Source organism: Muntiacus reevesi, chromosome 2 (genome assembly GCF_963930625.1).
Source record: "Muntiacus reevesi chromosome 2, mMunRee1.1, whole genome shotgun sequence".
Classification (NCBI taxonomy): Eukaryota; Metazoa; Chordata; class Mammalia; order Artiodactyla; family Cervidae; genus Muntiacus; species Muntiacus reevesi.
Genome location: NC_089250.1, coordinates 193,265,157 through 193,288,796, shown reverse-complemented (window position 1 = coordinate 193,288,796; position 23,640 = coordinate 193,265,157). Strand labels below are relative to the sequence as shown.

The window sequence follows — 23,640 nt, the reverse complement described above, 5'->3', positions numbered from 1 at the left end:
ATGGAACAAGTATTATTTTAAGAGATTACTGTTACTTTTGTTAGGTATGATAATGGTGTTACTTATGTAAGAAGAAATGCATGCTGAAATATTTATGGGTGAAATGCCAAGAGATCTGGGATTTGCTTTAAAATTCTTCAGCAGAGAGAGAGAGAAAGGAATGAAGGGAGGGAGGAAGACAGGATCAGATGAAGCAATCACAGCAAAATGCTGGATCTGGGTGATGGGCACGCGGCATTCTTATACTGTTCTCGCCACTTCTGCATACACATGAAATGGGTCATAATAAGAAGGGGTTTTACTGGCTTATTTTTTAAAAGCCTTGACCAGGGCTTGCTTGGACAGTGAAACCTTAAGGCTTATTTGTCAATGTGGCTAATGATACAGTTTTCATGGAAGCATGTGCACAATTAGGGAGAAGAGTGTGACAAACGCCGTGGGCAGGAAAGTGCAGGAGATTCTGATGGTAAAAGTGTGACTGAGTGGCTTCCTCTCCTTTAGAATCACCGCCCGGGCTGGGGGCTTCTAGGGCATCCAGCTGGAATTTCTCAAATGGTGAGCCAAGCCCATGAGTGGGTTGCAAAACCAATTTAGTGGCTGCATTTTTTTAAAAAATTATTTATTCTTAATTGAAAGATAATTGCTTCAATTACAATATTGGTCTGATTTCTGTCATACAACAACATCAAGTAGCCGGAGGTGTAAGAAACAGGACCCGGTACGACAGGGCAGGGTGGCACAGACTCGATTAGAACAGAAGAGGAGCAAGTGTTTCAGAAAGAATCTTGCAGAGCTCAGGAAAGCCCAGCCGCAATAACTTTTGTTTCATACACCTGGGGCGTCCCAGGTAAACAAGGTAAAGAACAGGGGGTAAAGAACCCGCCTGCTAATGCAGGAGACACAAGAGATGCAGGCTCGATCCCTGGGTCAGGAAGATCCCTTGGAGAAGGAAATGGCAACCCACTCCAGTAGTCTTGCCTGGAGAATCCCATGGACAGACGAGCCTGGTAGGCTACAGTCCATGGGGTTGCAAAGTCAGACACGATTGACTGAGCACGTGCCCGCACACACACACATACACTTGAGCATGCATGTCAATAAATAAAAATGTCTCTCTCTCTTTAGGGCAGCACCAAAAAAATGACAAAGGTCTGGACCTCGATCACCGTCCCCCCCACCCTGAGCACAGTGGGGCAAGTCACACAGAGGCAGCTGCATCCAAGGGACTTTCGTGCCCTTTGGCTTTGTTTCCCCAGAGTCCCTTCCCTGAAACCCCCCGGCCTCGCCTGTACCTGCACAATGCTGCTGATGACCATGGGGAGGATATTCAGGGGGAAGCGGAGGATGTTGAACAAGGCCAAGGACACGAAGGCCTTCTGGGCATCCAGGATGTTGTTCTCATCGACGGTCACGTAGACGGCAAATGTAGACAGGGCCACCTGCAAGCAGACAAGGTCAGCATCTCAGTCACAGAAGCAGTGACACATGCCCAGACAAAGTTTAGCATACAGCAGGCACCCACTAAACACCCAGAGAATGAACTGGATAGACCAATGGCTAGGAGCCAAAAGTCCCGGCCATTCCCACCACCGTTCTCCACGGGACACTGAACAGGCATCCAAGGGGTCCCTCAACATCACCAAGCGAGATCAAACCTCTGAGCCAATGTCAGTGCAGTGCCCTCTGCCCAAAACGACTTTCCCATCCAGTCTCTCCCTGTTCTGACAGGATGCCCAACCCACAACAGCCATCCTTGTTGCTACTGTTTAGTCGCCAGGTTGTGTCTGGCTTTGTGACCCCGTGGGCTGCAGCACACTAGGCTCCTCTGTCCTTTACTATCTTCTAGAGTTTGCTCAAGTGCACAGTCATCGAGTCGGTGATGCTACCTAAGGATCTCATCCCCTGTTGCCCCCTTCTCCTCCTGCCATCAACCCTTTCCAGCATCAGAGTCTTTTCCAATGAGTTGGCTCTTGCCATCAGGTGGCCAGAGTACTGGAGCTTCAGCATCAGTCCTTCCAATGAGTATTCAGGGTTGATTTCCCTTAGGATTGACCTCTTTGCTGGCGTAGGTTTGATCTCTTTGCTGTCCAAGGGACTCTCAAGAGTCTTCTCCAGCATCATCCTTACATTCTGGTTTATTCTTCATAACACCTATCACTACCTTACATTGTAAGATTACAGATACTGAGTGTCTGTCTTCTGCACTGAAATGCAAACCTCACAAAGGTAGGGACTTGTGTATGTGGCTGTATCCTCAGTGCCTAGAATGACCCCGGGCACACAGGAGCCCTGAGACCTCAGGCAAATCACCTCCTCTCACCAGCCTCCACTGTCTCATCTGTGAAATGGGGGCGGACATGGAGGATTCATGCCACTGCTGAAAGCTCCTTCCAGCTCAGAGTACCCCCAGGAAAGGAACATAGGCTTTTTTTAAAAAAAAAAGAAAAAACAAACAGCCAAGGGTCCTCTGAAGCCTACTCCCTTCCCTACAAAATCAGACTTACCATATGTCCTGTGGGGAGGCTTGGGATTTCAACTCCCAGGCAACTGCAATTTGGGTTCAACTGTCTGAGACAGTAGGCCCTCCCTCACCAGGAAAAAGGAAAGACCCCGAATAATCCAGGGCTGGGCTGCACAGCTTAGGAGGGAAAAGATCAACAGGTGTCTCTCTGTGCCCTAACCCCTGATGGCGCCAGCACAGTACCAGGTGTTGCTAGCGAGGCTAACAACATCCCCCTGAGGTCACCGGCACATATTACCGAGGCAATCTGGAAAACCTTGGACCCAGCAGATGGGTACAAGTCTCCACCCCCACATTAGCCCAGGCTCCAAGAGCCATTAAAGGCTTTCCCTGAGGGAAAATAAACTGCCTGGGACCTCATTCTTGAGCTCGGGGCAGATGGCCAGCAATCAAGAGATCCCAGTGTGGCCAAGATTCTGGTGTGGCTGAGATTCAGGGTATTTTCAGGGTCTCAGCTGCCTCATTTCTTTTGCTACCTATTAGAAGGTCGTACATCTTAAACATTAAACCCATAAGCTCTGCCTGTTTATCAGCTGTGTGACCCTGGCCAGTAAGGCCACCTCACCTCTCCAAGGGAGCCTCTGTTTTTGCATCTATGAAATGGGAAATCAGGATAAGCACGCACAGGGCTTTTGGCAGCAAGGAACCAGGCACTAGTGAAGAGTGCTTAACCCTATGCCTGGGAACAGTAAAATACAGTAGATGGCAGCTGTTTTATTTCTTGTTTCAGGACTCAGTTCAAAGTCCTTGGACTATTTTTCCCAAAGAATCTATTAACCGGGTCCCAGTCAGTAAAGAATCTGCCTGCAATGCAGAAGACCTAGGTTCGATCCCTAGGTCAGGGAGATTCCCTGGAGAAAGAAATGGCAACCCACTCCAGTACTCTTGCCTGGAGAATTCCATGGTCAGAGGAGCCCGGCAGGCTGCAGTCCACGGACTCGCAAGAGTCGGACCCAACTTAGCAACCAAATCACCAAGAACAAGGGAGGTGACCCTGAGGGAAGGCACAAAAATTTTCCAGGATCCGTGGCCAAGAGGGAGGTTAGGTGCTCAAAAAGCCACCAACACCCGATCCCTGGGACGACTGCACATGCTGACTCTCCTCCCCCAGGCTCTGAGGCCACACTCGCCTCCTACCTGGAGAGTCTCCCCACTCAAAACTTCCCCACCACATCCACACAGAGGAAGAGGATTCAACCATAAAAAGGACTGAAGTGCTGACGCCCGCTGCACCATGGATGAACCCTGAAAACCTGATGCTAAATCAAAGGAGACAGACATGAAGGCCACTCACATTATATATGATCCCATTTAAATGAAATATCCAGAATAGGCAGATCAAAATCAACCCTGAATATCTGATGCTGATGCTGAAGCTCCAATACTTTGGTCATTGGATACGAAGGGCCAACTCATTGGAAAAGACCCCGATGCTGGGAAAGACTGAAGGCAGGAGGAGAAGGGGACGACAGAGGACGAGATGGTTGGATGGCATCACTGATTCAATGAACAGAGTTTGAGAAAATTCTGGAAGATGGTGAAGGACAGCCTTCACCAGACCAGACAGCCTGGTCTGCTGCAGTCCATGGGGTCGCAAACAGCTGGACACGACTGAGCAACTGAACAACAATGAGAGAGACAGAAGGTAGACGAGAGGATGCGCTGGGCTGGAGGATGGGGAGTGTCTCCCATAAGTACAGGGTTTCCTTCTTGGGTGATGAAAGTGCTCTGGAATTAGGCAGTGGGGATGGCTGTCCAACCCTGTGAATACAATAAACACCACTGAACTGCACACATAAATGTGGTGAATTATATTTCAATAAAATAAAAAAGTTTTTAAAAAATCACCTCTCCAATATCAGTCTCTTTTACTCAGTATAGAAGCCACAATCTTGACTCAGGCCCCAAGATCCAACTGACTGGTAAATGTCCCTGCTTTGAACTTGTCTGCCCTCCTCGCCCAGCACTCTCCCCGCTCCTTCCCTCTGTTCCAGCCCCGTGGCCTCTGTGGTTACTTCTTCTGTGAGGCAGACACAGTCCTGCCACAGGGCCTCTGCACTAACTCTTCCTTCTCAATGTCAGGCCCCTGACTGCCACCAAGTTAACACTCGGGTATCACCTTTCCAGTGAAGTCTCAGATCATCCCTTTTTTTTGGCCACAGAGTGCAGGATCTTAGCTCCCCAACCAGGGATCGAACCCATGGCCCATGCAGTGGAAGCATTGAGTCTTAATCACCGGACCGCCAGGGAAGTCCTGTGATCATCCAGTTTAAAAACTGCAAGCCCTCCCTGTTGCTCTAACCAGAACCTTTTTTTCCCCCATTGCACTTATGACACTTTAGCATGCTATATATTCTTTATGCATTCATTATGTGCATTGTCCATCTCTCCCAGTTAGAATGAATGAATGAAAACCCCAGGAGGGTGAAGGTTTTTGCCTGTAGTATTCACTGCTCTATCATCAGTGCCTGGGACAGCACCTGGATCATGGCAGATACCCAGAAGATGTTTGTGGGTGGGTGAGTGGATGGGTGGGATTGGTAAGTAGATGGATGGGTGAGTGGGTGGATGGATTTGCAGGAAAGCACACACCCAAGGGTGTCTCTTCAACAACAAAGAAACCAGGCATGTCACCAGGATACCCCAGCTCCACTGGCCCAACTGATGGGGTGACTGCCGGCAGCACAGGAAGCGCATCGCGTGGCCCCTGTCAGATCCACAGCGTCCACTTCTCCAGAAGTGGAGGGCACTTACTCATCCATCAGTTACTGACTGGGCACCCTCCATGTGCCAGGCACTGTGTAAGGCGGGTTTGGAGATCCTGAGACTCACAGTCAAGTGGGGAATAGGTACTAAACCAGGGTATCTCGAGCAGGCACATCTGCCATGTGCGGAGGTGGCTGGGGAGTTGGGGTTTGCTACAGCCTTACAAATGGTGAGGGTCAAGGATTTGGAAAATCCTTCACAAACAAGGAAGAACTACTGACCTCTCTGGGTGAAAACAGAGCCTCTCTCCACACTGAGAAATGGGGCAAATGACTGAACCAACTGCCCCAGCCCAACCCCTAAAAACCTGCCATCTCCTCATGAGAACATCTGTTCCTTCTGCCTGGTTGCCATCCACTCTTGTTGGTTGTAATAACACGTCAGTTTTCCTTTGGGGAGCTGAACCTCCCCCAACTTCAGTCCATGAGGTTCAGCCACAGATCAAAGGTCTACATTACAGCCTAATCTCTGACAGAAGTCACATGACCCAGGCCTGGCCAATCCAAGCATCCCTGTTCCCTGACTCCAGTGATTCAGGGACAAGCACGCAATCAACTGCAACCAATGAGACTCAACCACACAGCTTTGCTGTGGGAACTAATGGAAAAAGGGGAGCTCTCTCCTCATTGTGGTTACTGAGATGACAGGATCAATCATAACTGCATGTTGACTTTGCATCTGACAAAGAAACCATCGTGGAGAAAGCAGAGGTAGGAGACAGAGAAGGAATTATACCCAACATTATCTTTGGAGCACCTGGATCCAGCCATGCCTGAAACCACAGTCATGCTTAAAACCAGCACCTTCCTAGACTTTTCAGTGACTCAAAAATCTCCCTTCTTTTTATTTTACTCGAGTAGATCTAAGTTAGGTTTCTGCCACCTGCAAGATAGTTCCTAACTAATACAGTTTATCCAAATCTTCAGTCAGTCAATCTATTGTAACTGACTATTGTAATATTGACTATTCATTTAGTCAGTCAATCCATATACACCTAATGAGTGGGTACTATTTGCTGAGTCCACTATGTTTCAGGGGCTTCCCAGGTTGTGCTAGTGGTAAAGAATCCGCCTGGCAATGCAGGAGACTTAAGAGATGCAGCTTTGATCCCTGGGTCAGGAAGATCCCCTGGAGAAGGAAATGACAACCCACTCCAGTATTCTTGCCTGGAAAATCCCATGGACAGTGGGGCCTCATGGGCTACCCACAAAGAGTCAGACACGACTAAAGCAACTTACCACGCACTATGTTACAGGGATACAAGAAATAAAAGAGAAGAGCCATGTATGTTCTGATCAGTGGAGAATTGCACAATGGGTAATTAGCATATAGAAGAATAATTATTCTAAAGCAGGGACAGACAAGGCACAGAGATGACAAGAAGCTCGCAAATCTTCTAAGATAGCAAATGCCAAATACTGACAGCTGCCTGGGGATGCTATTTTAGGAAAGTGCATTAGGTGGACAGGAGGACATGATAAATGCCAAGCTCTATATTCCAGAAAAACAATCCCATCAATCCTGCCACATGGCATCCCCATTCCTGCCTGACCTCCTTAGGACTCTGTCTTCCATCACACCTACCGGTGGGTAAACACATCATCATCCTTGAAGTGCAGGAATCCACCAGTGGAAAGAACATGCAAATACCTTCCAAGGGAACCAGAGGCCACATATTTTCTCCTAATGTAGGCAGAGGCTTCGATGTCTTGGCCAGGGTCAAGGTCCCCAAATGACTCCCAGGCTCATCTGTTTCATGACAAACAGTTCAACCAACCCTGTCTCTGGAAGTCCACCATCACCCCAAAGCTGAATGGCAAATTCAAGGTGAAGAAAAGCCAGTCATACTCTTTAAGCATCTCTTGCTGTGCTTTCCTAAGGGAGACCAGGGCAGGAAATGATTATTTAAAGGGTTGGCAGTTCGGGTGACTAGCTAGAAACGGCCAGGTTTTGTCAGAGGATCCGATGTGCAGAGCAAAGGGTTCTGGGGAAAGGTCCCTTCGTCCTAAGCATAACACAGCTCAGATGAAAGCTTGCTGCCTGACCCCTCTGGCTTCAGATCTTTGCCCATTTATAAAAAAGGAAAAAAAAAAGGAATCCAAACATCTTGGATTTCTGTGTGATTTGCTATCACTAGTATGAAAGTAAATAAAATAGATGTAGCAATTTAAGTACATTTATTGTATATAGTCAATGTTATGCTGGTATACATGCAGGCTCTTTCGTAAATACACAGAAGAAATTGGTATAGACAAGGAAGCTGGGTGATGGGGGCCTGTGGAGGCAGACAGGTGCTTCTCACCTGGGGATATTTTGATCATCATAACTGGGGAGATGGGGGGAGAGGTACCACTTGGCATCTGAAGTGGGGAAAGGCCAGGGATGCTGCTCAACATCCTACAGTGCACAGAACAGCTCCCCACAAAGAAACAACGAATTATCCAGTCCCAAATGTCAGCAGCGCTGGAGTTGAGAAGCTCAGCTGCAGACTCTTTGGAACAGCTTTAACTATCTTCACCACACGAATCCATTACTTTCTGTTTTTAAAATAAAATGCATCATATATACAGTAAGGACTATTTAACAGTTGTATTTAATGCATAGAGACTATTGAACAGTTGAGCCTCCAGAAGGTGGCTCAGACAGTAAAGAATCTGCCTTTGATGCAGGAGATGTTGGTTCGATCCCTGGGTCGGGAAGATCCCCTGAAGAAGGAAATGGCAACCCACTCTAGCATTCTTGCCTGGAGAATCCCATGGACAGAGGAGCCTGGAAGGATTGAACAGTTGGAAGAAAATAAGAACCTCTGTTAATTACCATGCAGTATTGTATTTTTTACTTTTAACAAAACAAAGAGAGTCACTAAGGACCTGGAGAAGGCTGGGGAGACTGAAGTGTGAAAAGAATGTGACAGCAGACCCTTCCAGCCTGGAATGTGGGCGAGTTTGAACCGGAAGGGATCTAGGGAACACACAGTCCCAGAACAGCTAAGCGACGTTGCTGCTTGGGCCAACTCCAGTCCACTGGCAGTGTTCATTCACCTGGAGGACTCTTTGAACATAATTCAGTGGGAGGGAGCACCATGACTGTCCAGGGGTGTTGGCTGAGGCAAGGGGCCTGCAGAGGGCAAGGACGCACGCACATCCCTGGGGCCTAATCCCTTCATCAAAGTCAAGTCAAGCCAAACGCTCACGGTCAGCTGGGTCCCACTCTTTGTGACCCCATGGACTGTACCTTGCCAGTCTCCTCTGTCCATGGGATTTCCCAGGCAAGAACACTGGAGTGGGTTGCCATTTCCTCCTCCATGGGATCTTCCTAGCCTAGGGATCCAACATGTGTCTCCTGTGTTGCAGGCAGATTCTTTACCACTAAGCCAACAGGGAAGCTCCAACCCCTTCATCTCTCCTGCTCAAAGATCCAGAGGCAGGGAGGTAAAACGACCGGCTACAGGTCACTCCACGAGCTGGCAGGAGAATTCGGCGGGGGTCCTGACACTCAGAAAAACATTCCACTCCTCTAAGCCATGACTCAGCTAGCTATGTCTCGGCGCATGAACTTAGGATGGATTTTACATTTTTAAATAAAAAAAAACCCCAAATTTTTTAATGATCCAAAAAAACATTTCATGACACGTAGAAGAGTATACAAAATTCAAATTTCAGTGTCTATGCAGTAATTTTTATAGGATCACAGCCATACTCATTCATTCTGTCTTATCCATACCTATCTTTTTTTTTTTTTTTTTTAATTTTTGGCCACACCCCAAGGCATGTGGGAATCTCAGTTCTCTGACCAGGGATTGAACCTGTGCCCCCTGCTTTGGAAGGAGAAGTCTTCACCCCTGGACCACCGGTCAAGTCCCATCCATAGCCACTCTCACACTACACTAGCAGAGATGAGCAGTTGCCACAGAGATCACATGGCCAAGGACACCTAAATTATTCACTGGGTGGTCCTTACTCCTCCTTTTTGCCCATGTTTTTCAAACTTTAATGTGCATACAAATCCCCTGGTGGGGCAATTGCTAAAATTTAGATCTGTCTTAGCTTGGTCTGGGGTGAGGCCTGAGAGTCTGTATTTCTAATAAGCAACCTGGTGATGCCGATGCTACTGGTCTACGGGTCCCACTGCTGAGGACAAAGTGTGGACCCCAGGCCCACAGCAGCAGTAGCCCCTGGGAACATGTTAGAAATGTGAATACTCAGGGCCTTCCTAGACAGACTGGATCTGAAACTGAGTGGGGCCCAGCGAGCATGGCTTTAACAAGGCCGGCAGGTGAGCATGAGGCCTGCACAAGCTGAAGCATCACTGATTTCCACCACGTTGCCTTGTGTGTGGGCTAAGAATCTAGGAGACATCAAGCTGAGCCTAACACAACCCAGTATCCAAATGAATATACTTTGATAAACATCAAAAAAAGCAGGAGCTTCCTTAAATATTCCACCTGCAACTCTACTGTGATGAAGCACATGGTAGCCTATTAGAAAATTCTGTTTATTATTTATGAAAATTGTGGTTTTGGTCATAGGAACTTCCCATAAGAATACGTATTTGCCAACCTAACTAAGAAGTAACACTCACTACTAGCACAACATTTTTAAAAAAGAATGACACAATTAATAATACAACGACAGAAAGAAAAAAGAAGCATGGAGGGTCGGGGCATGATCTGAAGTCATTCTTAACCATGTTTAACTGTCTACTGGGCGTCCACAGTCCTTCTCTATATGGTTCCCTGGCTTGCAGCCAGGTTGGGAAAACAGTAACTTACACTCTCGCCTTTAAACTTTTCAAGGATGGCCAGCTAGGAGCAGACCCATTACAGTAACCCAAGACGTGTGTATCAGAATATTCAGTGACAACAAAGAACAAGGAGCAGCCTAAAAGGCCAGCCATGGGAGATGGGTTAAGTCCACTATGGCACACCCATGCTCCAGACAAGAATACATCGTTCAAACAGATGAAGCAGATCTGAATGCATGAACTGAGCGGTTATATACTAAATTCAAAGGTCCAGAACACCATGTGAGTATGACTCCTTTTGAATATATTATAAATATTTTAAAAATATCTACACACATCAACGTTTTTTCCCTAAAAAGATATACAAAACTGTCATTTTGGAGGAAAGGGATAGATGGAAGAATAATATACTTTTATTACTTTTTATTTCATAACTTTTCATATGAATTATTTTTTTTCAATGAATGAAAAGTATTTGTTGGCCACCTATTATGCACTGGTTCTGGCACTAGGATACAGAAGTAAACAGAAAAAAATCTGTGCCCTCCTGAAGCTGATAGTCTAGTGGAGAAAGACAATTCATGAAATAGTAAGTGACTTTTAGCGTGTGTTTGGCATGGCCACTTCAAATGTGGTCCACAAGTCACTGCCAAACCTCCGTGTGTGACTATATGCCCACAGATAAGAAGTTGACACCATCAAGTGGCTCAAATAAGGCACCAAGCAAGCAGTTTAGTTCTGCTGACTTTTTTTGTTTCTTAGGCAGACTTTCTCGATGAAGGATGCAGAGAGCAGAGGCTTACATTCCAGCACAAACTTCTCCGCTCATGGTGAACCTGAAACAGTTCCTAACTGGCTACTCCGGGTAGCCCTGGGCTGGGAGCTATTAAGTGCTGTAAATAAAACAAAGGGCAGAGCAGGGGTGGTACTTTTAAAAAGAGTGGTCAGAGAAGACTGTGCTGAAATAGCGACTTCCAAAAAATATTTAGGCAATGACGACGCGATAAACGTCGCGTCAGATAAAACGTCTGACTGTGTGGGCCAGGAGAAATCCGGCTTCACTCACCAGGAAAGGGGTGCAGACCCAGGTGAAGGTCCCCACGGCAGCCAGGTAGGCAGATTTCTTCAGCACCTTCAGCTCTTCCTGCCGGATGGCCAGCACCTTGTCTTTGAATGCCAGCTCCCAGGCGTAAAGCTTCAGCACTTTGATCCCGTTGAGAATTTCGTTCATCAGCTTGATCCGATTGTCCTTGCTCTTCATGTGGGCCACCTTGGAAGAGAGAAGCGGTCAACACCTCATGGGGGTGGCCCTGGCACCAGACCAACAACTCCATCTGTTCAGAATGGGCCTTCCTGAGGATGGGAAAGCGGTGAACAATCCCTGTAAACCATGACTCTGGACCCTGAGAGCCCTCCAAAGGATTCATTTTTCAAGGCAAAAAACTGCTTCAAATCACGTTAGATTTGACATTATTAGCAAAACCTCTTAAATTTAGAAGAGAGGCAAGAAAAACTGTACAGCCATCCAGGGTGGAAGGGGCACATGCCTTACTCTGCTGATCCAAATATGAGAGATGATATTTTCCCCCTCCATTTTCTTATTTTCTTTACTGCTTATCAGCCAGTACATGGTTGTTGCAATACTGAAGTGTTTCTGTACCGGCCGGCACTGGTTCTGACCACTGGGTACCCGTGCTACAGAGCTGTTAAATATTTCTGATAACACCTAGCCTTTTCCTTAAGCCAGACACTTTTCTAAGCTTTTCATGGGCATTTAGTCCTGCTCACAAGACCCCTATCATTAAGTGCTATGTCGCTCCTCGGTCGCAGAACAGGACAGGCTAAGCAACACGCGGTCAAGGCCAGAGATTGAAACTGTTTGGGAGGTGGGCCATTCAAGGGAAGAAGATGAAAGGCCATAATCACCCCCCTACTCCCCCAAACCTCATCCCACCAGGCCCATGTTCTGGAACCTGTCTCTCCTATAGCATCATCAGGGCAGCCAAGCTCTCTCATTTGAAATTCCACGGGCACATCATAAATAGCCATCAATGGAGGAACCAAAAAAAAAAAAAAAGAACTCTGGCCCATCTCTGTTATGGACCATTAGACATGAGCTCCAGAGAATGCAGTCAGACTACATGGCATGCCACAGGAAGATCCCCCAGGCATGGCATCAAACGACAAAATCATGCTGCCAGAAGGGCCTGCGTGTTTTAAAATATATGTGGTGATAGCACTGTAACGCACACACTTATACACGCCCAGCCTAACTACACAGTGAGTCTGATCTCTACATAAACACACAGAAAGTTCTAGAGGATTTGCTTTGGTGTGTTCATTGTGGCTGAGAGGACAGGGAACAGGACAGGCCCTACACTTCTGTATTATTTGAACTTTCTAAATGTAAGAAGACATTCACTCTGTTACTTGACTATTTCAAAACTTAAAAAAATACTAAGTAGCTCTGAAAGTAAGAAGTTTAGTGCTGTGACCAGCGTGAGGTGAGGGGGGGAAAAAGCAACGGGTGGTTTTTGCTCAGCCCTGGACAATGCATACCCGCATAAAGGAACAGAACCCGTGGGAAATGAGGAATCTCCCGGACGTCCACAGATGCGGCTTCAGACACTGGCCCACGACGTCTAACTATTTCAGGAGCTCTCAACCTTGGCGGCCCCAGTGGGAAGCTTTAAAAACCCCTGCTGCCCAGGACCCACCCATTATCAGGTGACTCAGAATTCCCGGAATGGGGCATGGGGACCAGCATTTATGAACGCGCCCCAGAGGATTCCTGCAGGCAGGCAAGGCTGAGGTCCCCACGGCCTGTGCAGAAGGAAGGTAGCCAACACTTCAGTGGAAAGGCTTCAGGCAGGGGCCCGGCTTGAGCCCCTTGGAGACACCCCCCTACCTGGTAGGTCTTGGTCTTCATGGCCATCACAGCATTGAGGGGAACCATGAGGATCATCACGGCCACCCCCGCCAGGACGGAGGGGCCCAGGTTCTACGGGAGGAACGAGAACCAAGCCTCAGCACAGGACCTCCCCAGGCTGAACCACCCCATGCAGCTGTTCCGCTTTTCAGATTTATCCCGGAGCATCCCTCGGGGCCCCACAAACCCCGTAAGAATATTAAGGCCACGGGCCTTTATCTGAAACCCTTGAGACCCCAAGTTGGAGTTTTTTGTTGTTGTTATTGCTGTTATTTATTTTTAATTGAAGGATAATTGCTTTACAGTACTGTACTGGTTTCTACCAATAGGGTGGGTTTTGCAAATGAGAACTGAAGGATTTCAGAAAGGTAACGGGATGTGAAACAGAAAATAGTGAATACGCCCACCTGATGGTCTGTCTTGCTCAAAGGCCCCTGGCTGGGGTCTGGGTGCTTGGGTTTGGGGAGGGCTCCCAAAATTGTCAGCACTGATATAAGACTGACTGTGCCTAAACTGTACAAACAATATGGCTTCTGCTGATTAAGCCTTTTTCCCCTTGGAAGTCTGGAAGTTTGGTCTGTGCCAGGTAGAGGCTGCTGGTATGATCAGACCCCAATAAAAATCCTGGACTCGGGGGGTCTCTCCCAAGCTTCCCTGGCTGGTAATGTTTCACACATGTTGTCACAATCGTCCAAACTGGGGAATTAAGTACTTCTTGTGTGACTCCAGGGTGAGAGGACTCCTGGAAGCTTGTCCCTGGTACCCCTCCAACCTTTGTGAATCTTGCTGTAACTCTAGCAAATCATGAACCTGCTGGAGTCCTGGGACTCCCTGACACAGGTAGATATGCCGGTATATCGCATCCCACCAGGCCCTGGCACAACAGTCCACAAACAAATGCAATGCTCTTTTTCAGTAGCAAATGGGAAAATTCCCACTGAGAGGGATAATCAAGATGATAAATTGCACATCTGTTCAGGTCAGGTCTTGCCACCAAATGAGTTAAGACAAACTTTCGGTTTTTAGAGCTTTTTGATACGAGGACTTGTAGATAAGAAGCTATAGACTTTTCTATGGTCCCATTTGCAGATTAAGGAAACTGCACCTCAGAAAGGTTAAGAGATCATGACTGAGGCAAGATACTGATCGACATTTTTCAACTTGCAAGTTACACACCTCAGAAGAGACAGCCTGTGGAGTCTGCCCAGTGTATGTGCACTTAGCTGAGACAGATGGTTGCAACTACAGTGTAAGCATGCTAGTCCCTTCCAAGGAGTCTCCCTTGGGTGCTCCAGTCCTAGTTACCAAAAAGCTACTCTACTGCTCTACTGTCTGTTTGCCAACAAAAATCTGTCTAGTTAAAGCTATGGATTTTCTAGTAGTCATGAATGGATGTAAGAGTACAACCATAAAGAAGGCTGAGTGCCAAAGAATTGATGATTTCAAACTATGTTGCTGGAGAAGACTCTTCAGAGTCACCTGGACAGCAAGGAGATCAAACCAGACAATTCTAAAGGAAATCACCCCTGAATATTCATTGAAAGACTGATGCTGAAGCTTAAGTTCCAATACTTCGTTCACCTGCTGCAGAGAGGCAATGCATTGGAAAGATCCTGATGCTGGGAAAGATTGAAGGCAGGAGGAGAAGGGGATGACAGAGGACGAGATGGTTGGGTGACATCACTGACTCAACGCACATGAATTTGAGCAAGCTCTGAGAGATGGTGAAGGACAGGGGAGCCAGGCGTGCTGCAGTCCATGGGGTCACAGAGTTGGACACAACTGAGCGACTGAACAGCAACTGCTCCGAATGTTTTCTGTGATGGAGTTCTGCTCGGTGAAGATTAATCCACCTCTAAGAATGAAGGTGATTTCTACCAATGATCTGAAGCATTCAGAATCAACTCTGAAAGCAAATCAGAATAACTAAAAGACACAGGGCACATCTCTGTACTGCTCAGGGAACACTACCTACAGCAATTCATTCAACTGTCCTGACCTCACTCACTGCAGTGATGTTTCTTTACTGTCAACAGTTTCCAGATAAGGACATCAAGACGTCGTGACATTAAGCCATAAGAGCTGCAAGAGGCAGGATCTGAACTGGGGCAGCCTGATTTCAGAGCCATCTTGTTGCCTGTTATCCTATGTTCTTGACTGTCAGAGAAAGCCTGGTTTTGGTCTAAAGCAGCGGTTCCCAACCAGCGAGGTATATTCCCCCAAGGGACATCTGAAAAAGTCTGGAGACCTGTTCAGGTGGTGGTGGGAGTGTGGGGGTGAAGAGGTGGTATGTGATTGGTGTCTCCTGGGGAGAGGCTAGGGATGCAGCTAAACATACTACAAAACACAGATCAGCCCCCAACAATGAAGAATTATTCTGCCCCATGTGTCAATAACACTTTCAGCAACTCTCACTTAAAATAAAGCCATTTTCTTAGTGGTTCACAAATCAACTCTGAAGGCAATTCTAAAAGGACTGTTCCACGATGGCACTTTCTGGGGAGGTAGATGCCCCAAGACACCTGCCTGGTGAAGAAGTCCACCTAACTGAAAGGGGGTAAACGTCAGTGGAAGTGGTATTTATCACAGTCTTAAAGTCTGGGATAGTCTGGAAGTCCTTTTCATCAGTAGGGAGGCAAGGGAATTCCTGGTGGAAGGAAAGGCATGTGCAAAGGCCCAGAGGTAGAAAGAGTAAGGCATGGATCAGGCTATGAGCATCTTTGCTCATTATCTTCATATTTTGGGAACTGCCCTTCCCCACGTGGAAGGGCTGTCAATCACACCCCTTTCACAATGAGAGAGAGCACGTGACCCAGGCTGGCCAATCGGAGAATGCTGCTTATTTCACCCTGATTTTTTTAAAGAATGTGAATGGGACTGTGCTGGGCCACAGTGCTCCCTGGGAGTCTGAATGAGACAAAAAGAAAGAAGTATCTTCTCTTTTGTCTGGCACCAACACCTGTGAAGATGATATAAACCCAAAGCTATGGAAGCAGTGTGAAGAAATCCCATTGAGAACGAAGTCAACTCAGAGAAACACCAAGCTAAGAAATGATGAGGGCATGAGATTGTGTCCTTACAGCACTGCTTAAACTCCCAGATCCATCCATACCTGAAGCCAATCCCCAAGACTCTTCAGTTACCCACACCCATAAAATTCTTATTTGTTTATGTTGCTCTAAAACGCACTTCTACCCCCTGCAACCAAAAGACCAACATAATCTAGGACTCATGAATAAATGAGTTTGCTGAGTGTTTGGGAAGACTCAGAGGAAGACATACAATGGATACGTTACAGGGTGGTTAACTACACACACTGTCAAGAAGAGACACGTGCAAATAAATACCATGCTACCCGAGAGAACATGACCCAACAACTGAAGAAAGGAACAAAATATCCAGGAGCTGGCTGACAGGCCAGAAAATAAAATGTGCATGGCGGCAAGAAATGCCAGCAAGCATGTTATGTGGCAGCCTGGATGGGGGGGGCGAGTTGGGGGGAGAACGGATACATGTACATGTATGGCTGAGTCCCTTCGCCGTTCACCCGAAACTATCACAACATTGCTCATCAGCTATACCCCAATACAAAAGTGTTTTTTTTTTTTTTTAAAGAAATGCCAGTGAGCTACGGAGGTTCTTATCCCTGGCACCCCCTCCCTCGCCCCCCGCTGCCCACACATGGAGGTCCCTCCCCACGCGCCACGGGAATGAAGTCAAACACACACCAGCCACAGGAGGTAGAGGGCAAGGATGACTTGCAGAGGGGCTGACCAGATCATGTTAATGTACGTGGCCAGGTCCATGAACCTCTGGGCATCCACGGACATGAGGTTGACGATCTCCCCGACCGTGGAGGTCTTTCTGGCTGCATTGGTGATCACCAGGGCCTGCGGGACGAAAAAGAGGGAAAGAGGGTGGGTGTGGCAGGGGACAGCCAGGGCCCCTGTCCAGGCCCACGTGGAGGAAGGAGACAGCGCACCAGCGGAGAGGTCGCTGCTTTCTCCTCCCCGGGTGGCTTATCTGCCTTCCCAGCCTGTGTGTCTTGTCACAAAGGCCCCCTCTTATCAACAGCACCCACTGCCTCCCCCATCCTGAGCTCTTCAGTACAGAAGGGACCTCAGAGGTTGCCTAAACTCGGGCTTCATGCACTTGAGTGTGTATGTGTTCACACACACCCCCCAGGGAGTCTGTTATGATGCAATTTCTGACTCGGTAAGACTGGAGGGGGACTATCCATTGCTAACAAGCCCCCAGGAGATGCTGACACTGCTGGTCCCCACTTCACCCTGAAGGACCAAGATCTCAGCCAGGGTTTCTCATTCGTGACACTACTGACACCTGAGGTCAGATGGTTCTCTGGGGGGCTGTCCTGAGCAATGCAGGTCGTTTAGCAACATCCCTGGTATCCACCCACTAGATACACGCCCACCCTCCCCCATCCCCCACTCCCAGTTATGACAACCAGACACTGCCAACATGTCCTGGAGGGATAAACTCCCCCTGGTTCCTGATGGTTTCATGCTGTCACCTGGGGAGTTTTACAAATACTGATGCCAGGCCCCCCAAACTCCTGACAGAGATTCTGACTTGATTTGGGTGCAGCCTGGTCCTTGGAAGTTTCTGAAGCTCTCTGGGTGAGTCTAACATGCAGACAGGGCTAAGAGTCAACGATCAAATCCATCCTTCCCCACCAATTGCCCAAGAGTCTCTTCCTAACCTGTGGGGCCCAGAGACTAAGAAATGAAGGGACCAAGGAGGTAATTCAGTTCCCTTAAGGCTGTCCGTGCTGAGGGTCTCTCACCCAGGGAAGGTACCATCTTCTTGGTTTAGATAGAGAGTCAGAACATGCTCACACACAGAATATTAACAGAAGGCGAGGATTTGAACCTGGATCGTCCCAAATCAAGAAATGGAATTACCCGCAGCAGATCAGGCAGGGGGGCTCCTGGGCGCTCCCCCACCCCACCCCAGACAAGCCTCTGGGAGTAGCTCTGCTAAGCTGTCAAGCCTGACGGTCACCCCCTGCTAACCCACAGCCATTCAGGCCACCTTCATGCCTTCGCTCTGCAAACTGGGCCTGAGAAGCTACCCGACCAAGCCCGCCCTCCCCCACCCGCCGCCCCCGAGGGTTCTGTGGGGGACCACCCCCCACCTTCCGGTACACGGCCCCAATGACGGCTGTTTTGATGCGCATGCCGCTGACGAAGCAGATGTGGAAGTACTGGTGCAGCACCAGGGTCTGCAGGCAGGCGCTGACAAACAGCAGCGCCGTGTAGAAGTAACCCTGCCAGTCCGGGGCCTTCTTGTCATTCACGAAGTTGATGAGCAACCTGCGGGGCAGCGAGGACAGAACCCGGTGTGAGAGACCGTGACAACATGTGTCCACGCGGTGGGTAAGCCCTCTGGTGTCAGCAGGTGACGCTCTCCCGAGCCAGCCGGGTGAGTTGGGCACTTCGCTTTGGTTTCACAAATGGGAAACCCAACCCACACGGGGCTGCCCGTGCAGGGGTGACGGCTCCACCTCATCACCCAAAAAGGACCCAGAAGGGAGCACAGGGCGGAAGGAAGAAGGGAAAGAGAACAAACGTGTGGCCCCAAAGAGAGAGAGAAGCAGAGATGGAGGGAGGGAGGAAGGTAAACAGAGGTAAACCCTTCCTATTTCAGCTACCAGCTTTCTTACAATCTGAACCTTCCCTTGAAGGAAAGTTAAGGTGGCTCAAAATAGCCTGGAGTTAAAATTCTCCTCCGGGTCCACCCCTCATTCTATGCAAAACAAAGAACTCTCACACCCCCCATTCTATGCAAAACAAGGAACTCTCACATGCACAGTAAGGTTGATTAATTCCTTGCCCCAGCAAGAGATAACTAATCCCAACAACCTTGGAGAACAGGCCCCTTAAGACAGTAGATTTCCACATACAGGCCTACACATCCTTACTCTTTTCTTGGGTTAGTGCAGCAGCTCCCTAATCTGACTGTTGCCCCTTCTCGCCTCATCAAAGGTGATCTGTTCTTGTAAAGTGCCGGTCTCCTTCTTTTCCTGAACCTCGCCTTCTCTAACTCCCTTACCCTGCATCCCTGCTGTTGACTTCCCAAGACAAGCCTCCATCTTCTCCCTCTGGCTTCAGGGGAGCCTAGCAGGTTTCTGTTTCTTATAACCATCATGGTTTAACAAGACTTTACAATGGCTTATTAAAGCAAAGCATCAGGCAAAGCGGGTGAGGATGGGGAGACTTGACTCTGAGCCCAGGGAACTCTGAGCGTGTGACCCCAAGGGAGGGTGAGGGGTGTCGCAAGTGGAAGGTCAAGGACGCAAAGGACTGCCCGGCTGAGGATGGGGGTGGGGGGAAAGCGGCTTACTTTAAGATCTCTGGGCCGGCAAACATCATCAGGTCGTGCACAGCCTTGAACAAGAAGCTCATGAGGAAGTAGGGCCCGAAGGTCTTGTATAACACCTTGAACAGGGACGGGTCCCGCTCCTTCTGGGGGGACTTGACAATCAGAGCCTCGGCCTCCTCGTTCACATCCACCTTGGAGCTCCCTTTGGGCTTGGCGGGGTCCTTGGAGGAGTACACGATCTTCACCGGCTGCCTGGAACACAAGGAGTGAGGAGCAGCTCTGGGGTCTGCCAGGCCCTCAGTCCACCAGGGGGAGAAGGCCGAAGAAGCCCACCCCCGGGGAGGCCTGGACCCCCTGGGGAAACCAGTCACTGCAAAGAAGCAGCTGAGCATGCCGGTGACGACCACAGACTCAGGGCCCCGGCCAGCTGTGTGACTGTAGGCAAGTGTCTTAACCTCTCTAGCTCTTAGTTTCCTCATCTGTACAATGTGGAAAAGTAGGACCTGCTTCCCGGAGCTTTTGTGAAAATTAAATGACTTACTTGTGAAGGGCACAGAAGAGTGCCAGTCTCAAAGTAACCTATAGAATCTATGCAATCTCTATCAGAATCCAAGCTCTTTGTACAAATGGACAAGCTAATCCTAAAATTCATATGGAAACTCCAGGGATCAAAAAGAGTCAAAACAACCCTAAACAAGAAAAGCAGAGTTGGAGGATTTACATTTTCCAATTTCAAAACTTAGTTCAGTTCAGTTGCTCAGTTATGTCCGACTCTCTGCGACCCCATGGACTGCAGCACGTCAGGCCTCCCTGTCCATCACCAACTCCCAGAGTTTAAACTCCGGTAAAAACTTACTATGGGACAACCATAATCAAGAGAGGCATGTTGCTGTTGTTTAGTCGCTAAGTTACGTCCGACTGTTTTGTGACCCCCAAGGACTGTAGCCCACCAGGCTCCTCTATCCATCAGATTTCCCAGGTAAGAATATTGGAGTGGGTTGCCATTTCCTTCTCAGGGGATCTTCCCAACCCAGGGATCAAACTCACATCTCCTGCATTGCAAGTGGATTCTTTACCGTCTGAGCCTCCAGGGAAACCCCAGAGATAGGCACGAGGATGGGCATAAACAAAAATCAATGCAACCCAATTCAAAATCTAGAAATAAACCCAAATGATTTTTGACAAAGTTGTGAAGACCACTCAATGGGAAAGGAATAGTTTTTTCAACAAATGGTGTTGAAAAACTAGATAGCTATAGGCAAAGCAATGAAGTTGGACCCTTACTTCACACCGTATACAAAAGTTAATTCAAAATGGATGAAAGACTTAACATAGAACTAAAACCGCAAAATTCTTAGAGGGCAACAAGGGGGCAAAATCTTTATGACCTTGGACTTAGCAATGGATACTTAAATTTAACGCCAAAAGGACAAGGAACAAGAGAAAAAATAAATTGAACTTCATCAAAACCAAAAACTTTTGTGCTTCAAAAGACACTACCAAGAAAGTGACAAGATAACCCATGGAATGGGAGGAAATATTTGCCGGTCAAAAATCTGATAAAGGACTTGTATTGATAAACAGAGGAAATAAAAGAACTCTTACAAGCCAGTAAGAAAAAAGACAACCCAATTTTAAAAGGTGCAAAGAAGACATGTGAATGGCATAAGCACATGAAATGTTGCTTAACTTCTTTACATCATCAGGGAAATGCAAACCAACACCAGGAAGAAATACTGCTTCACACCCACTAGGATGGCTATCATCAAAAAGTCAGATAACAAGGTTTCAGGGATGTTGAGAAATCGGAACTCTCATACACACCCCTGTGAAGTCCCCTCCCTCTCAGAACAGGATATTGGAGAAATGACTTCACAACTTTGTCAAAAAATGGGGAGAGAGTTGTCACCTGCAACATTAGGTTGCAGAAAACATCATGGCTTCTGTCCTGCCCTCCCGTGAATCACTCACTCTGAGCAAAGCCAACCGCGAGGTCATGAGGACACTCAACCAGCCTTCGGGAGAAGCCCCCATGGTGAGACCCTGCCAACAGCCAGCACAGTCACGCCCACCATGTGCAACATGGAAGAAGATCTGTGCCCCCAGCCAAGCCTCAGATGACTACAGCCACGACAGACCCTGAGCCAGAACCACCGAGCCAGACCCATCCCGGAACCCTGAACCAGAGACACGGTGTGAGACAGTAAATGTTCATTCTTCCTTAAGCCTGCTAAGTTTTGGGGTGACCTGTTATGTAGCAATAGGTTCAGTTTCCCTCTCCCACAAAATGCAGTCAAAGCGACACCCTCAAATGGCCAAACGTGAGCTCCAGCCTTGAAATATGCACACAAACTTCCTCCCCACACAATCTTAAGATTCACAATTTACAGAATTTGTCCATAACAGGAGCTCACTGAACAGCGCTTGATCACAGGGGACTGTTGCCTCTTCCATCCAAGCCACATCTAACAATCTGGACCTGCTGAAACGCCCTCCTGGAGACCACAGCCTCCCAATCTGCCTTGGTTCCCTCCCCCATCCCTACTCCAAACCATGGGCACTGGTCTGAACATGCATGCATGCTAAGAAACTTCAGTTGCGTCTGACTCTTTGCGACCCTGTGGGCCGTAGCACGCCAGGATCCACTGTCCATGGGGATTCTCCAGGCAAGAACACTGGAGTGGGTTGCCAACCCCTCCTCCAGTGGATCTTCCTGACCCAGGGATTGAACCTGCGTCTCTTATATCTCCTGCATTGGAAGGCAAGTTCTTTACCACTGGCGCCAGTTGGGAAGTGGTAAGAGACCCAGGCACTGGTCTGGGCTCTGTCAAATCCGGATCCTTCCCTTCGATGCTCCCACCCCAAGAAAGGACCAGAAACATGGGAATCATCCCTGATCCCCTTTCCTCCATGCTCCCAGGTCCAATCAGGTGTGTGTCATGTACGCCCCACTCCTGGGATGTGTGTGCAGTCATCCATCCACACTATCCATCACCATGGCCTCTGACCCACACAAGTGACCATCGCTGGGGCCCCCTCCTCGCTCCCCCATTTCCTTCCACCCTTGTTCCCTGACGACCAAGCCCCTGCATGGCAGTCAATGGGATCCTCCTAAAGCGCTTCATTCCCCAACCTCGGCTCCACTGCTGGAGCCTGTGGGAGCCTGCCTCCCAATGCGTCCGGACTCAAACGTAAACTCTGGGTGAAGCTGTAGCTTTGCCTGTGGCTGCTGTGACCAGTGAATGCAAACGAGTGGTCTGAAACAACACGAACCTCACATCTAGCTGCAGAGGTCAGAAGTCTAAGCTGGCCCTCAGACTCCAGGGGAGACTCTGTTCCCGCCTTTCCCAGCGTCTAAAGACGCCTACACACCTGGGCACAGGGTGCCTGCCTCCTCGTCCCAGCCAGCAGCTCAGCACTTTCCCTCTGACTTCCTGTCTCCTCCTTATAAGGACCTTCATGATGATTACATCAGGCCCACCCCCATCAGGCCTATTTCAGAATCCTGAACTTAATCACATGTGCAAAGAGACGCTGCCAGTTCTGCAGGTGGCACAGTGGTAAGGAAGCTGCCTGCCAATGCAGGAGACACCAGAGACTCAGGTTTGATCCCTGGAAGATCCCCTGGAGAAGGGAATGACAACCTGCTCCAGTATTCTTGCCTGAGAAATCCCATGGACAGAGGAGTTCTGCGGGCTACAGTCCGTGGGGTCACACAGAGTTGGACATGGCTGAGCACGCCCTGAGCTGAGCTTTGCCATGTAACATATACACAGGTTCTGGAGATCGGGATGTGGATATTTTTTTTTTGGTGGGGGGGACACTCTACCAACCACAGAGGATTATTGCTACTTCTCAGGGAAAGCTCTTTCCCTGCTCATGTCACTGACTTGCCCTGAAGCTGGGATCCTGGCGGGGATTTTTAGTATGATTTCATTCTGCACACACATGCCTTCTTGGAAAGGAGGACAAGGCAGGGCAGGGGGACAGGAAGTGGCTCAGTTTGCCCACGCCCCTCATTCATTCTCTGCACTACGTCCTCAGCTGGCCCCTGCCACCGACACAGGATCGTTTCCGGTGGGCCAGGAGACGGGCGGCCAAAGGGTCTGGGAGAAGGTCTCGGACGGGCAGAGAGGACGAAGGCTCGGGCCTGGGTGGAAGGAGCAGAGCAGTGGGAGGGACCAGCTACAGCGAGTCAGGAGAGAAAAAAGCATCCAGTGAACAAGAGGCTTCCAAGGGAAGCAGGCGCTCTTGGAGGGAGGAAGAAAGCTGGGCATCTGGATGGTCTGGCCAGGAATGGAAGGAAAGTTGGAGACGGAAGGTCTGAGTCAGGAGAAAA

General features: G+C 48.7%; 1 protein-coding gene across 2 annotated transcripts in view; it reads right to left on the bottom strand.

The window, feature by feature from the left end:
- Positions 1–23,640, bottom strand: part of ABCC1 (ATP binding cassette subfamily C member 1 (ABCC1 blood group)) — a 149,296-nt gene that overhangs the window by 49,393 nt on the left and 76,263 nt on the right. For both annotated transcript variants that reach the window (XM_065924403.1, XM_065924405.1), the window contains exons 8-13: positions 19,323–19,553; positions 18,115–18,292; positions 16,688–16,849; positions 12,939–13,031; positions 11,097–11,300; positions 1,293–1,439 (exon numbers count right to left, since the gene is read on the bottom strand). In XM_065924403.1, coding sequence (XP_065780475.1) covers positions 1,293–1,439; positions 11,097–11,300; positions 12,939–13,031; positions 16,688–16,849; positions 18,115–18,292; positions 19,323–19,553 — 1,015 coding nt within the window. The remainder of the gene's footprint in view (positions 1–1,292; positions 1,440–11,096; positions 11,301–12,938; positions 13,032–16,687; positions 16,850–18,114; positions 18,293–19,322; positions 19,554–23,640) is intronic.